The 16,463-nt window shown below is 28.8% G+C and overlaps 1 protein-coding gene across 1 annotated transcript; it reads right to left on the bottom strand.

Moving 5' to 3' along the window:
* Positions 1–3,719: 3,719 nt before the first annotated feature.
* On the bottom strand, positions 3,720–15,968 carry LOC145182835 (uncharacterized). The gene is made up of 15 exons (XM_090085209.1): positions 15,746–15,968; positions 14,978–15,142; positions 14,016–14,571; positions 12,702–13,928; positions 11,958–11,988; positions 11,665–11,821; positions 8,828–8,929; positions 8,520–8,597; positions 6,693–8,254; positions 6,190–6,345; positions 5,747–5,894; positions 4,820–5,571; positions 4,453–4,533; positions 4,149–4,240; positions 3,720–3,954 (listed from the first exon to the last, which is right to left on the bottom strand). Exons 1-15 carry the CDS (start codon positions 15,842–15,844, stop codon positions 3,848–3,850), a joined length of 5,313 nt encoding a protein of 1,770 aa, XP_089941335.1. The 5' UTR covers positions 15,845–15,968; the 3' UTR covers positions 3,720–3,847.
* Between the last annotated feature and the right edge of the window lie 495 nt (positions 15,969–16,463).

Raw genomic sequence — 16,463 nt, 5'->3', positions numbered from 1 at the left:
TTCAGTCAGCTTTTTAAGGATATCCATTTCAATTTCACTCAACAAACAAACGTGTTATCCTTCCTAAAATACAAACTCTTGCCCAAATAAACATTTTCCTGACTGCAGTGCATTCGATTCTAAAATGTCACGACATCCCTATTTTCTATAGAGTTCCCATGATTTTAAGAAAATCACCGAGTAGCTGGTTCCCTAAAAAACTCCAAAACTGATGCAACTTCATGTTTGACCATCAGAACATTACACTATTATAAAACTTGTTTACTTTTGCAGCTGGTTTTAGTTTTGCAGTTAGTTTCTAGTGTATTTACGGAATAAAATGTTTGCACAACTCCCTTGGAGAATTTTAATATCTGTGAAATGCTTCTCCAAGATTCGTATGATTTATGCAAAGAAACGAAACACCACGTTGTTGTTTTTTGTGTTTATATTAATTCACCTACTTTTACGAGCATAATCTTTACACACCATAATTTTTACTTAAACAAAATTTTTTTAATGCTTAATTGTCAATTTTTTAATTAGTGATAAGTAACAGCTTACATAAAAAAAGTTTTACATCAGGTTTTGACCTCAAAACATGTTTTCGTAAAAAGTACAAAAATCAGCTACCCTTAGAGAAATTATTGCTTAATGTTCAATAAATACTTATGATTTTCGTAAATATTTGGCTTCTGGTTGGTCCGTTCTAAGTCTCCAACAATAATCTGCTAGCAATCCTGGACTCGAATTTCTCTTGATAGCGCTTCTCCATTTTGGAAATTTCCTGATGGAATTTCTTGCATTGTTCGTCACTCACAGCGCCCAAATTTGCTGGAAAGAAATCCAGAACAGAGTCCAGCATATGTATTTTTAAATACATATGCTGGATTCTGGACAACATGGACAAATTATTTCCAGGCGCGTTTTTCCTGATCAGTCAGTTTTTCTTCAAATCTTTTATCCTTCATCAATCCTTCAAGTCTTTTATCCTTCATCAATCCCCGTATTTGTGCACCTATAAATATTCCCTCCTTAATTTTTGCCTCGATGAGTTTAGGGAATTTCTCTTTTAGATATAAAAATCCATTGCCCTCTTTAGGCAATGCTTTTACAAAATTTTTTATCAGGCCGAGTTTTATGTGTAACGGTGGTAAAGGTATGTCATTAGGGTTCACTAAAGGATCTTTTAAACATTTTTATGGCGTGAGTAAGCGATTCACGTTTGGGTCAAAACTTTATATAGTGACTTTTTCTGTCTCTCCTGTTCCATTCGTAAATGGAACAGTAAAACTTTGTATAACCAAGCTGTAATCCAAGCAAAAGTGCAATCACTTTAAAATTGCCATAAATTTCCCAAATGTGGTCACTGTATTTAATTTTTTCAAGAAGAAATCTCATATTTTCGTAAATCACTTTCATATCAGGACCATGAGCAACCAGCACTAAAGAAAATTTGTTTCTGTTATGTAGCAACACTTATTCAAACTAGTTTTTGAGGAGTCTATGAGCAATCGCCAGTGACTTGGATTATATTTAGTAAATTCAAGAGAAACGTTATTACAATAGATTAAATCATCTGTTTTAGAAAAGTAAGGTTTTATTTCATCACACGATGTCGAAAATAAGAAATTTTCGTATCAGGAGAAAGTAAATTCCAGTCGTTTAATCTAGACCCCAAAAGCTCAACCTTTTTTTTAGACAGATTCAAATCATGTACTAAGTGTAAGTCTTTTGAAGTTGATGATTCATAACTTGGGTCACTATCTTGTTATACCTTACGCGAAGTTAGAACAAAATCCGGACTAGAATCTTGACTCTCTGATCAATTCCGAGGTTTCGGCACAGACAGTTCGGCACTATATAGGACGGGTCTGTCGGCTGAAGTTATGTATGGATACTGGATAATGTGTTTGGACTTGGTTGAAATGCCTTCTGTTTAAGTCAAACAATCACTTATATGATCCTTTAGTTCCGTCCAAACCATTGGTATTGCAAATGGCAAATGTCTAGGTTGTTGTTTACCACAACCTAATAGGAGTCTCGCCCACGTTACACAACAATTGTGTGGAAACCAGGGTTTATCTTGATATCGTACAGGAAATCCAAAGTAATCTTAACAGCACTGTTCATTTAATTGTGTGAAATTTCGACGCTGAGATGTAAAAGTTAATTCTCCACATACATAAAAAAAAACTGTCGAGGTTGTTGGAACACGTTCGTGGCATTTTTAAAATGTAAAACTAACGTAAATAAAATGCAAGTTAATTAAATGCAATAGTTACACAATCGCCTAAATGATGTTATTCAAACAAAGACACATTTATGAGGTCAGAAATGAATATGTAGCAGTCACAAAAAAAAGTGGATGTAATTGAAACAAAGCTATTTTATATTTTTAATGAGGGTACATTGACAAAAACAAGAAATCATCAAAAAGTTTGTGTGACAAAAAGTGTGTACCAGTGTAATTGACCAAAAATGAAAACCTGGACACGTTCCACAATTATAGTTTTAAGAAAATATTGAAATTCACATCTAATCATTTTGAGCAGTAGTAGTTGTAACATTAAAAAATTCTTTGGAGCTGTAAAGTACCTTTTATGTAACATTGACATGAGAGAATGTACCATTGATTAATACTTAATTGTGATTAAATCGTGATTCCCGGGACTTAATATAGATTTTTTATTTTCTTTTTTAAAAACTTTGATTTTTCGTATTTTAAGACGCCGAATTATAACCATGTTAAAAATGTGGTTATAATTCGGCGTCTCAAAGTTAGTTAAAAACACACCTAGAATATGTAACAAAATTTCAAAAAGTTTTGATTTGCCAGCATTTACTTTTTTATACTCTATTTTAATATTATTTATATACTCTATACATTGAACACAAATATTTCCGAAATATTTTAAAAATAGAAATTTGAGATGTAAAAATTTGTTTTGGTAAATTTTCATTGTTATTTTCCGATTCCACACCCCTTAAAATACTCTACCACCAAATTTCATACGTTTAAATTTTATAAATTTATTAAAACTCGTGCTCGACCTAGCTCCAATTAGCTATATCTCTAAAAGTGTCACTGATAGAGAGCTGAAATACAGTATTTTATCATCACATTCTTTACCAAAAGCCATTGATTTTGAAAAAGTAAGGTGTCGAAACCTACATTCCACATTGAATCCGTGTGAGATGACCTAAAGAACATATTTAACACCTACAAAACTAGCATGTATGATTGATATTTATCAATACTCTTGAATTGAGATTTCCAGATTGTTCATCTAAAACAAATTTGGTTATTCTGAGCATTTTAAAACTTATGTAAGGTGTTGCGCATGTCAATTAACCTCATATGTATTTATCCAACATACAGTGAATTCGCTTGCTTCCTGTGCATGTGGGATATTAGAGCAAAACAGCGCTTTCTTAGAAACACGTTAACATTAACGATAACGTAAAAAAAAAATTATGGTTCATGAAAACAATCAACAATTGCTGTAAAATTGCTAACTGCTTTAACTCCTGTTTCTTGTCTTAAAGGTATTCGTCATGAGGAGGAAAGGTCAAGCACGAGTTTTAAAGACTAAAAAAAAAAAAACTAATAGAAAGTTAAGTTTGATGAAAACACTTTTACTGTCATAAAATAATATTTATAAAAACATTTTTAAAAAATGTACAATAAAATCAGATAAATCTTCATAATATTCTATCTTATATATTATTACTTTAGTATATTCATACTGAGTTCATAAATTAATGACGACATAACAACAATAACAGCATTAAAAAAAAACAAAAAAAACAAAAAAAACAAGAAAACTTAAATTTCTTACAATCGTAATTTTTATATGCATTTTTATTACTCATAAAAGTCAAAGTCAAAATCGTCGTCGTCATTTTTTTGTTTTAAAGAAAGAATCGGTGCAGTTGCAACATCCGAATCTGATTCTGATTCATCCCAAAAACCTATTTTGTAATTAAAAAGTTTCTATATAACTAAAATATCTATTTAAATACAAAAGATAATTTAAATAATTATTAACTATCTGCTTACTTCAAAAAATAAAATCCGAAAATTCGGAAAAAAACGTAAAGGAAAAATATGTAAGATATAAAAACTCAACATTCAACTTGCCATGGAACTTTAATTACATATTTACCTGGTTTCTTAAGAGCTAACTTTAATTGGTTACCTGGTTTCTTAAGAGCTAACTTTGCTGAGTTGGCAGATGGTAAGGGACTTTCATCGCGTCTAAAAATATATATTGTAAAAAGAAAAATGCAATTCCTCGCTTGTAAATTTTATAATATGATAATAACAATAGTAATATATTAAAACTATTAAATATAGTACATAATTATTAGATATTATATATTCTTATATAAAATAAATTTACTTATTTATATAAATATGAATACTTAATGTATCATATGAATCAAATAACAAAGATTGAATAAATTTACCCTTTCATATCGGAAATGGTGTTCTGCTTTGGCTTTTGTTTTTCGCTTTTCAAACTTTGTTGTGATTGGCTGTTTGACAATCTAATTTAAAAAAAAAAAATTTAAACGGTATAGTTTAGATGAGTAATTCACATAAATAGTTAAATATACATAACAAACAAAAAAAAAGTGATTATGATTGAACAAAGTAAAAAAGATTGATTATAGTACTTAGTGCATCAGAGAACTAAAACGCATAAAACCTAAAAAACCAAATTGAAAATGGTACCACAATAAAAGTAAATGCTTGATTATGTAAAATTGACACACAATCATGCATTTATATTAAAAAAAAACACCTCAATAAAGATATCCACAGAAATATTACCTTTTACTCAGATTTAAACTTTCATTCATTAACATGTCGATATCATCATCGCTATCTGTATGCGAGGAGCTCATCAAAGTTTGTTCACGAAATTTTTCATAGACACTTGAACTTATATCAAGAGGATTTTCAGTATGAGGAATCCTCTCTTTTTGAGCGCTTTGCAGAGGAGAGCTGGATTCATTAGAAATTGGAGTTTTACTACGATTGGATTCACGTAAAGTAGTGGGTGGTTTATTGACTGGCATACCATCTGAATCAAAGGATATTGATGATGATTCATTGTCACTTTCAGAGAGGCTCAAACCATGCTGAAGATCTACATCAGATTCTCTATCCATCAATGACGAATTTAGGTCTTTAATTTTGATACTTTTTCCCACTGCCTCCTCTCCCTTTACTGCATTATGCTTAAAATTTTTTAACTCCAAACTCTCTGTAATAGATGAATCTGAATCTTGTTTAAAAGTAGATGAAACTTTGGATAATTTTATATTATTACCAAATTCCTCTAAAGAAGCATTGGTCTTAACTGGCGATGGCTGAATGATATTTGATTCAAAAGAATGTAATTCTGTTACTGAAATGTCTTTTCCAACATCAGGGAGATTGTCTTTTTTAACAGCATCAGGAAGAGAGGATTTGTTGATTGTTTCTTTTGATAGACTTTCTTGAACAGATGAATCTTCATTGTTAGAGTCTGAGAATTTCTCCATTGAACCAGAGAGAATCGCTACTAAAACATCCTTTAACTAAATCAAATAAAAAACAAAGACAATTTATTAAAAACATATTTTATCATTTATATTAATATCATTTACTTCATTTGAAATTCTATATTAATATTATTACATTATTAATATTATTGTAACATTTTAATTCTACTTTATGTTGTTAAGATGTATTATTTCAATGACGGTCTGATACCTTTTCAGCCTCATGCTCAGTCGGCAACAATAAGTAAGCAAAGACTTTTGCTACATGTTCATATTGAATCTGGAAATTAGTTATAATAGTAACCATAAATATAAAGAGTAGGTCCCAAACCCCTATGAATAGCTCATCAATGCAATCTCTGTAAAAGCGAAATATAAAGTTGAAATACAAACTGAAACTTGAGTAATTGTTAATACACAATTTAACTATAAATGACAGGGAATGCTTAAAATATTTTTTGACAGAATGAGCATCTAGAGCCAAAAACTGATTCTCTATCAAACTTACGAGAACTTAGGAAAAAAAGTTAATTATCCAAAAAATTTATAAAATTACTTATAGAACTTAAAGTACAAACTTAAGTATTAAGACTGCCAGTGAATATAAAAACATCAGTTGTATTGAAAAACATTTTTTGAAAATTCTTTGATTACCTGAGATCTCCTTCAAAATTAATTTCTCTGTCAACAGAACCCATTACAAACAGGGTCTCTTTTCTTTGCAACACAAACATTTTTAAGTAATAACGTAGAGCCATAGATAGCTGCAAAATGCTGTAACTTGTCATATTTTCTTCTATATCTAATGCACTAAAGTTAATGGTGCCTACGATAACACACACTTATCAAGATACAGATTACATTAAGAAAAATTTACTGAAAACTTAGGATAATGTACAAAAACCTTAAGATAATATAGTTTTTAATTTTAAAATGAATTTACAGAATTATTTTAAGTTAAACTTTTTTTAAGTAAACCTTTCATAATTTGTCAATTCACTGATTTGTACTGTTTTCTTTGCATTTTTTTTTTCTGAAAAAATCTAAAGAAAACAATACAAATCAGTGAATTGACAAATTATGAAAGGAAATGTCTTTACATTTTATAGAACTGTTTTGAAAAAAAAGCATAAATGTACTATGTAAATATTTCCTACCCTAAGATAACATGAACTGAAGAAAAATCCTCTTCTAAGCTCAAGACAAATTGTTCATTTGTGTTTTCTACCTTTTCTATAAGCAACCCCAGCAAGTTGATCAATACAGACTCTTCAAAAGCTCTCTCATGTTGCGATCCAATGTAATTAGAGCTTGAACTTCCTTCTTTATCATGGGTTTCTAGGATATTCAAGTTGGTTGCAGATAATACATCGTTTGTATTTCTCTTTAATATTTCTAATTGGTTTTTACTTTCAGATATTATTGGCTTATTCAAACTATCAGTAGATAATGCTGGTTGAATAAAATTTTCAGCCAACATTACTGAATGGGAAGAATCAACACTTAAAGCTGATGATTGACTTAAATTTTCAGTAGATTTTATTGTTTCATTTAAAATGTTTGTTGATTTTAACATTTGATTATCAAATTCAGAGAGAGTTGGAGATTTTTTTGTAATATGTAAAGATAAATCTGAATGATTTTCTGTGTGATTACCTAATGGATATTGATTAGTATTAATAGAAATTATTGGTTCTTTTGGTGTTGTTATGCGGTTTGACTGATTCATGCTAGATAACTGCTCTGCTACATTTTCAAGCTTTAGTGATGAAGAGCTGTGTTTATGTATAGTGTTTCCCATGTTCTCAAGTTTATATTTAAATTCGTCAAGTGAATTTATACTGAAATTATGATTTATATGTTCCTTTAAAATTTCAGTTTCTTGAGTACTGTTGAATTTTTCAACTGACTGATTAAAATTGTTATTCATAAATGGCAAAGAAGTCTCAATACTTTCAGGTTGCATTGTTTGAAGAATGGTACTTCTAGGTTCAGTAGCATTTAGTGAAAAAAAATTATCATATGTCTGAATAGCACTATCAACAAGTGGTACTTTAAGATTCATGTTGTCTTTAACTCCATTTTTATTTAGTTTCAAAGATTTTTGTTCAACTTGAATATTTGAGTCAAACTTTATCTTGTCATAGTGCATATCTTCACAAAAAGTGATTCTAGAGTTACCTAATGACTCACTTTCATGATTGTTAGAAAAAGTTGAATTCAATGGGGCAGATGACATTGGTAATAAGACCAATCGACCATCAGGTGCTATACCAACAAGCTGAGGAAGAATTCTTATTTCATTTTCAACTAACGGCAGGTTTGTTTTACTTTGAAATATTGTAGAATTTAGGGATTCAGAAAAAATTCTTTTTCGTTCATCATCAGTATGATTTATTGGAGCATTATAATATGGTTCATTCAAAAACTGTTTATTAAAATCTTTTTCTGATTTGCCAACTTTCATTTGAGACCAGTTAAAAGAGGGGGGCTGCTGATAAGTAAGGTATGATCTACTATCAGCAGTACTTATTTGATCTTTTTGAACAGAGTCTTCTAAAAAATGAACAACTTTTACAGCTTCATCATGTGTTAAGCTAGTTTCTGCTTTAAGTCTCTTATATAATTGATTATTATGAACACTGGTAGAAAAAGAGGAGTCATGCTTCCATTCATGCATTTTTTTATGAACAAACTCTGGATATAAAGACTCAGTTTCCTAAAAAATAACACAACTTGGGAGTTTTTTTCTTCTCATTTTTACAATAACAAATTTGGTAATAAATGTTAAAATTTTGCCATTAAAACATTGATAAATGAATATAAAAAAAAAGGAATACAGACTTGTATTCCTTTATATTTATTTTTAAAATTACACTAAACATTATTCTAAATATTTAAACTTCTTTATATTGTGTATTATATTTTATATATTTCTAAATATATACTTTCATGTATATGAGAATAATTATTGCAAACTATACCTTTTCTGTTGTGCAGAGCTTTGGCTTTGAATAGGAATTAATTAGAAATGATGGGTTTGATTTCTGTGCTGATTCTTGCTGAGAATAACAAAAACAAGATAAAATACTGGTTTAGATAATAAAAATGATTTGATGATTAACTACATCATGAACAAAACTTAACAAAATCAAAATCATAAAAACTATATCTCAAACAATAACCTTTTACTAACTTTAAATACTTAATAGAATTTTCAAAAGTTAAGACTAAATACACACCTTAGCACCCATAAAATACTCAACCAAGAAGTTAATTAACAGGTTGTTACCTTTTTTGTTTTTCTAGATATATTTCCATACACTTCATTTTTTTTAATCAGATTGTTGCTCCATTCCGGGTACAAACGTTGAATATGCTTGATATAGTCACTCTAGAAAAGCTGCTATACTATTATTTTATCTGTAATCGCTTATGATTCAATCCGTGACATCTACAGGGAGGAGGAAAATTTGAGGAAATGTCTCTATTACAAACACCAACCTCCTGAGATTTTTTTGAAAATAAACTAATAAGAAGAAACTAATAAGAAAACTTCATTATTCAATTTTCTCAGGTAAATAGATAATCAAAAATCTTATAAGTTTAGAAGCTTTATTTATTTATGCAATCAACAAAATATAGTATAAATTGAAAGTTTTGTTAAATTCATCTAAAAATGTGTTATATGTTATTATTATGTGAAGGTAGCATCTGGTGATAGCAAGGTTTCACCTAGGTTTCTGGTTTAAACCTGGCTAAGGTTCAAATTACCAAACCTATGCCCATACTTTAGATGAATATCAATAAGGTGATTTAAGTTGAGGTAATGTTTTTGGTTTGGCAAGACAAAAAAAATCTGAAAACAAAATTGTAAATAAATTGGTATCATTTTAAAAACAAAGCAGCATTCAATAAATTTTTAAAAAGTCTTTAAAAGTTCTTCATTTTAAAAAAGTTACAAATTTAGACATGTTTCATGATATAGAGTTCATCTAAAAAAAATCTGATGTGTGATGTAATAAGAAATACAAAAATCAAAGTATAAGTTTTATAAAATTATTTGTCAATCTCCTGGCTCTACAAAACAGTAATTTCAAAATATTTGAATAGAAAATATAATAATCAAATTATAAAATGCAATAATTTTGCCTCAAATTTATGCCCGAGAGACTTAATATGCTCTTTTCAAATGAAACACTCACCAAAATGTGCAATAGAGAAAGTATTATGCACATAATTATCAGACCTTAATTGCACCTTAACAGCTTTACTAAAAAACAAAATTAACTAACCAAACAAATTTTTGTGGTATGAAATCTGTTTTTTTGTGGCTTTTTTTTAAAAGTAACTATTACAAAATTCTTATGAGAAAAAATTGATGGCTCTATATATTCCTGTATTTTAAAGACCTAACTTAGAAGCAAGAATTTGATTATTAATAACATTGATACTGCAATGAAGCTGCGTTGGAAAAAGTAGGAGATTTAAAACTTTCAGAAGTGACTTGTTCTACTGAATTGGAAGCAGATTCAGAATCATCATCTATGTTTTCAATCAATCAATCAATGTGTTGATACACAGCATAAAATAAAAAATATTCAATAGAAAAATGTCTGTACCATGGAAACCATTATATATTTTTGGTTTTGTAATAATTACTTTATTTATAAATTGAAAAAAAATTTTAAGTCAATCTCATTAACCTTCTTGCAGTCATTTTCTTTTTTTGAGTTATGAACTTCCTTCTTACATCCTAATTTGGCTGGTAAAAAATTGATGCATTACATATTTGGAGAATGTGTGTGAAATTAGGAGAAATAGATATGTGTTAAAGTAAATGATCATTAATGTGACTTGGATGATTGTCTAAGTATATGAAAACAGGACATGCAACATCTTTTTCCTAATCAATTCTCTGAATATTAACTTTGAAAGAGCATTAGCATTACCAGCCATATTCAATTTGAGTGAATAGAATATGGTTGGTAAAGCTAATGCTCTTTCTTTTTGAGTGATTATTTAAGTAAGCTTTTCATAAAATTGAAAATGAAGATCTAATTGAATCTGGTGATGATGATGAGGATATTCAAGTTATTTCATCGTTTAAGTGAGAACTTCAAAAATTTATTTAGAAAATAATACTGGTACAAAAATTCTAAAAATCCCTAGTGTGCAATAATGATAAATTTCAACCAAGTATTCTTAACAAGTTTCGAAAAGAAAAAGCCTTGATTGGTTAATTCAAGAACAAGATAGAGCACCTCTATTGCTATACTCAAATGCAATTTTAAGGTTCAAACAGAAGTAAAGTTTGAAATGAATATTGAATTCTCTTTTTCCATGCCAAGAGGTCTGTAAATTTATAAATATACAGACTTTTTGAATGCTCTCAAACTTTTCCAATTGGGAATCCATCCCCTTTCAAACAGATATGTTTTTTTATATTGTAGAGTAATAATTGAGTTAAGAAAAAAACTGGAAGTAGCAAACACAACTACCAGTCTTATTGTTAAACAATGATTTGAGAAAAGATATGTTGAAAGAAGGCAAATAGATTAAATTCAGCCCATGAAAAAATTTTCAAACCCAGTCATTTTACACCAAGATGAAAAATTTAGAAATAGTATTAAAAAAAAGAATGTACCTAACCAATAATCTTATCCAGAGACTATTCTAGTTGCCTAGCAATAATACCAGAAACTCAAGAATAAAAGGCAGCAATCTGCATTTAATTATAGATATAATACATACTAATATTGCTTAGAAAAATGAGTAAAATGGAATCTTTTTAAAAAGGAATGACCCTTTCTGATAGAAGCAATTCAAGGCCATCAAATTCACATTTACTTTTTAAAGCCCTAAAAATAATTCTACCTACATCCGTAGAACCTGAAAGAGCTTTTTCTAGTCTAGGATTGTTTGAAACCAAACTAACTGGTTTGTCAATTTTAAAACAAACCTTTGAAAATTTCTCTTGATAAATTTTTTGTTTTTTTCTGTCAAAAAGTTTGATTTTTAAAATAAAGGTTCAAACTAGAAGCTCTAATACTATTCTGCAACATGTAACTAAAAACATGTAACTAAAAAAACAAAAAATGCATAAATTTTTAATAAAGGAAGACTGACCCTAATTTTTAAAAGTTGTTCTGTCTTTCTATTATGAGAATCAGCTTGCTTAATTACACTTGATATTTCTCTAAGTAATTCTTCATTCCTTTTCATACTCTCTGCTTCTGCACGGTTTATCTTCTCTAAGCAGTCATTTAAATCTGAAAATTTTGTCCTTGAAAAAATAAAAAAAAATTTCTGTACTATTTTGCAAATAAATTTCACACTTTAGCATAAAATTATGTCATTATTAAAAGCATCTGAAAAAAAAAACAAAAAAAAAAAAAAAAACTTATTAAATCATAGCTTACATTTCATTAAATTGATGATATAAAGTTGTCACTAAATCATTTCTTTATCTCAGCAAAACAATTTTTCTGATTAAAACAGACTGGTTCAAAATTATTCAAACCTGTTTTTCTTTTTTAAAAAAAAAAAAGAGAGAAAAATTTTTTAGTGTTTAAAATAAGGTTTTAAAACAATTAACAATGCTTCAAAAAAAACTTTTTTAAATACAAACAAACTCTGGAAATACGAATTCTGTTATTTTTTCTGTTTTTTACTTAAAGAAGTGCTTTATGTGTGTACATCTGCACAAAAATAATGAAAGCAAATTAAATAACTGACTGCTTAGCAATAACAAGACAAGAATGCTTTTAGAGTGCATAAATAAAAAATAAATTAAATTTGAAGTTACAATATAAATAAAGTCTAAAATAAATTACAATAATAAAAGTAAAAAACGTAACAATTAAACAAAAAAATATGTGATAATCTACATTTTTTAATACTCTTTGATGAATACTTTGAGAATAGATAATGTACACTAAAATATACTTAAACAGTACCACCAAATTAATTTTTTTTAGATAAAAAAAAATCATAAATTTGTTTTGCAACAATAACAACAAATATAACATGGTAAGCAAATAAATTGCATAAAATTAAGCACAAAAAATTGATAAGTTAAATTACAAACAATTAAACTTAAATAAAAATTTAATATTTCGCTATAAAACTAAAAATATATAATAATAAAAACCATAAAAGGCTTTATGGCTTATTAGATTCCTCATTTTGTTTAAAGTAATTTGGTGGCAATGTCAAGCTCTCAAATTGAGTATTATAAGAAATGCCATTAGAAATAGGAACACTTGTGACATTTTCTGTTGGATTGTGAGATAAGACAATATTCATGTCAACATTGGTGCATGAAATATTATTTTCTTCAAAAATCATACCACCTTGATTATCTACTTGGTTCAAAACTTCAGCTGAATGAAATGTTTCCTCAACTGATTTAGTTGGCTTTAGCCCTTTGCGTTTGCTAACATTTATTTTTTCTGCTAATTGATGCCTTAGCTGTTCAGGTATCTCTGAACCACTACTTGCTGTTTCAAGCACATCTACAAACTGATCAGTCAATCTCTTTGCTATTTTATCAATCTTCAGATTCTTTACTTCTTTTTGGCCCTTACACAATTTCTCATGCTTTTCAAAGTTAGATTTCTTTTTAAACTGGCGCTGACATAAATTACATTGCAACACTTTAGAAGTTAAATGAATTGTAGTTAAATGCTTTGTTAAACAATCTTCAGTTTCAAATTTTTTATCACACTGACCACAGGAAAACAAAAGTGTTTCCTCTGCATGAAGCTTCAAATGTTGTGAGAGACAGGCTTTACTAGAAAAGCGCTTTTCACATGACATACAAATAAAGGGTTTTGAGCCTGTGTGCAATAACAAGTGTTTTTTGAAAGAAGACTTATTAAAAAAGTTCTCATCACAAAATACGCATTTCATACTATTTTGATTTTTATGAATCTCCATGTGACGTTGTAAATGTCCTTTACGCTTAAACTTTTTTTGACAAACTTCACAGGAATATGAAAAAAGCACATTGTGAATCAATTGATGCTGTACAAGATTTGGTTTCCCTGTGAATTCTTTATTACATACATTACAAATAAAATCTTTTCGACCATTATGTTGCAATATATGAACTTTTAAATTGGTCTTGAACCGAAATTTCTTCTCGCATGTATCACATTTGTATGGAAAATCTTCAGAGTGAATGATCATGTGCTCTTTTAAGTGCTCTTTTCTCTTAAATGCCTTAAAACAAACATCACATTTAAATGGTTTCTCAGGCTTATGAACTAAACGATGCTTCAGCAAATGGCCAAGTTGACGAAACCGAGCATTACAAATACTACATGCATGGGGGCGTACCCCTGTATGGATAATTTGGTGCTTTTTGAGATTAGACCGCTCCTTGAAACCTAGTCAAATAAATTTTTTTGAAATTAGAAACGTTTTTTTTCTATCAACTTCAAATCAATAAACAACAAAACCTTATAAACTACTACCTTTTCCACATTCTTCACAGACGTAGGGTCTCATCGATGTGTGACTCAACATATGGCGACTAAGTGATGTTCGCTTATCAAATTTTTTCCCACATTCTAAGCAACTAAGTGAAGAAGAAGAATGTTGGTTGAGTTCATGCTTACGTAGGTCTTGCTTGGAAAGAAAACGAATTTGGCAAAAAAAACACACAAAATCTTCATCTGTGTTGTTAGTAAACTTTGTAAGATCTTTATGAGAGCTCTGCTCTTGTGTGTCAAAAGTGTTTTGCACAGGATGCGCAACAAGTTGTAATCTTGTATTTACAATAGCATTAGGTGACAAAAAACGTGGTTGTAAAAATATATTTGATGCTCGTTTTTCTTGATTGTTAAATATTCGCAAGCTTTCAACAGTAAAATCTCCAGATGAGGGAGATAGGTGAAGAGTATTATTTTGTGAATCCTGTTGTAAAACATTGGTTGGTTCAGATGCACTGTGTTGAAGTACAATATTGCTTTGTTGAGCAAGAGGAGAGGTAAATATTTGCTGCTCATTAGTGGTATTTACAGGTAGAAACTGAAAAAAAAATTAAAGGTGAAGACTTCCAAACAATAACAGAAAACATACTAGAAATGCTGACATATGTAAAATAACATTTAATGGTTGATTTTAAAAAACTACGGCTAAATATTTTGAGCAAAACTGCAACCTGAACAGTTTTGAGTATTAATAGTTTAAATAGCACATCATTATTTAAGTATAAATGGTGGACAGTTTTCCAGCCAAAATCAAATAACCTATGGCTAGGTTAGAAAGCATGCTTTTACAATTAAAATAAAGTGCTTGATTTTTAAGAAACTATTGATTATTTGTAAAAATATATCCTAGTAGATAGTATAAAAAGAAGTGAGAAAAAGAACAGAAAGTAATAAAGTTAGTTTATTAAAGCTAGATTCATTAAAATTTATAAGAATGAAAGTACCTGACTCAATCTATGGCCTTCATGCTGGAGTACTTGTTGTTGCTTCTGAGCCTTAGCATAATAATCCTTCCAAAAATCATTTATTAAAGGAGCACAAAGTGTCATTAATCTCTCTTCTGGTTCCCATGTCTCTTGCCATCGAACTTTGTAGTATACTTTACTGTCCTGGAATAAAGTATTTCTTAAAGTTTCAAAAAATCATTATATCCTTGATAAATTATTCTGCTCCTAAAGATGCAATTAAATGTATACTTTTTTTGGTTTTCAAAGCTCTCTGGGCTAGAAATATATTTAGTTTCAAAAATAATTTTTGAATTTCAAATTTAGACTAATTACATCATTATCATTACCATACAAATATATGCACAAAAAATGATGTTAAGTAGTTTCTATATTCTATGCTATATGTATCAATTATATATATATATATATATATATATATATATATATATATATATATATATATATATATATATATATATATATATATATATATATATATATATATATATATATATATATATATATATATATATCCTAAAATAAGTCATAAATATACATCGACATTTGGGCTTAAAAAACTCCCAAATTATACTTCATTTACACATAAAGCATACCGTATCCCACTAACAGCAGAAAACATATTCAACTTACATTACTTTCGCTTTCGTGTCAACAAACTCACTTTCCTGATTATTCCACATTTAACATAAGGAGAATAGATAAAACAGACACAAAAACATTCTATAAAACCAATAAAACTTTTACCTGTCCCAAAAATGTATCTGTTATTTTTTCAACAGCAAACCGTGTTGCCTCAAGCGGATTCAAGATTGGCAAAGAAAAACTTTCTCCGTTACACGCCATCAAAGAAAATGAAAATGGAAAAAGACGGAAAACTCCTTCAAACAAACCTTTAAAAAGTAAGGAGTATTTTTAATATAATTTGTTAACGGATAGATGACCAATGGTTAACAATATTTAAATTAAGACAGTAGGAGGTACAATAAACAAGGTTTTTTTTACGGCAGTCAGTCCCGGCGATTTTACTGAAGGTTAGGTTACCGCCGCATAAAAAACGTATTCGACCCGTCTATGGGTTTTTGCTTCTTTTAGCCAAAAATTCATTAGTTTGTTGATAGAGTGTTTTTTAAAGTCCTTAATTTAGGTAAGATTTGTTAATAGAATAAGTATTTGCCTAAGAAATTGTTGAGTTGGCAATAGACCACTAGAGATTTGAATTAGAGACGGATGACATCAAAGCCATTCCGATAGAAGCAGAACGACCTTGATAATAATATCCCGTGGTGTGATCTAACAAAGTCCTATGCTTTAAGAATATCCTAATTTAAGAAATGACAACTTTCGTATATAAAAAATAAACATTTAAGAAAATTAAGTTAATAATTTTAACTAGATATCTAGTTAGTTAAATTTTTTTTCTCCAAATGTTTATTTTTTATATAAAAATTTTTCATTTCTTAAA

Source organism: Hydra viridissima, unplaced genomic scaffold (assembly GCF_058129835.1).
Source record: "Hydra viridissima isolate aposymbiotic clone 2 unplaced genomic scaffold, HvirCarnegie_v1 scaffold_4, whole genome shotgun sequence".
Lineage (NCBI taxonomy): Eukaryota > Metazoa > Cnidaria > Hydrozoa > Anthoathecata > Hydridae > Hydra > Hydra viridissima.
This window is presented reverse-complemented; position numbering and strand designations above follow the sequence as displayed.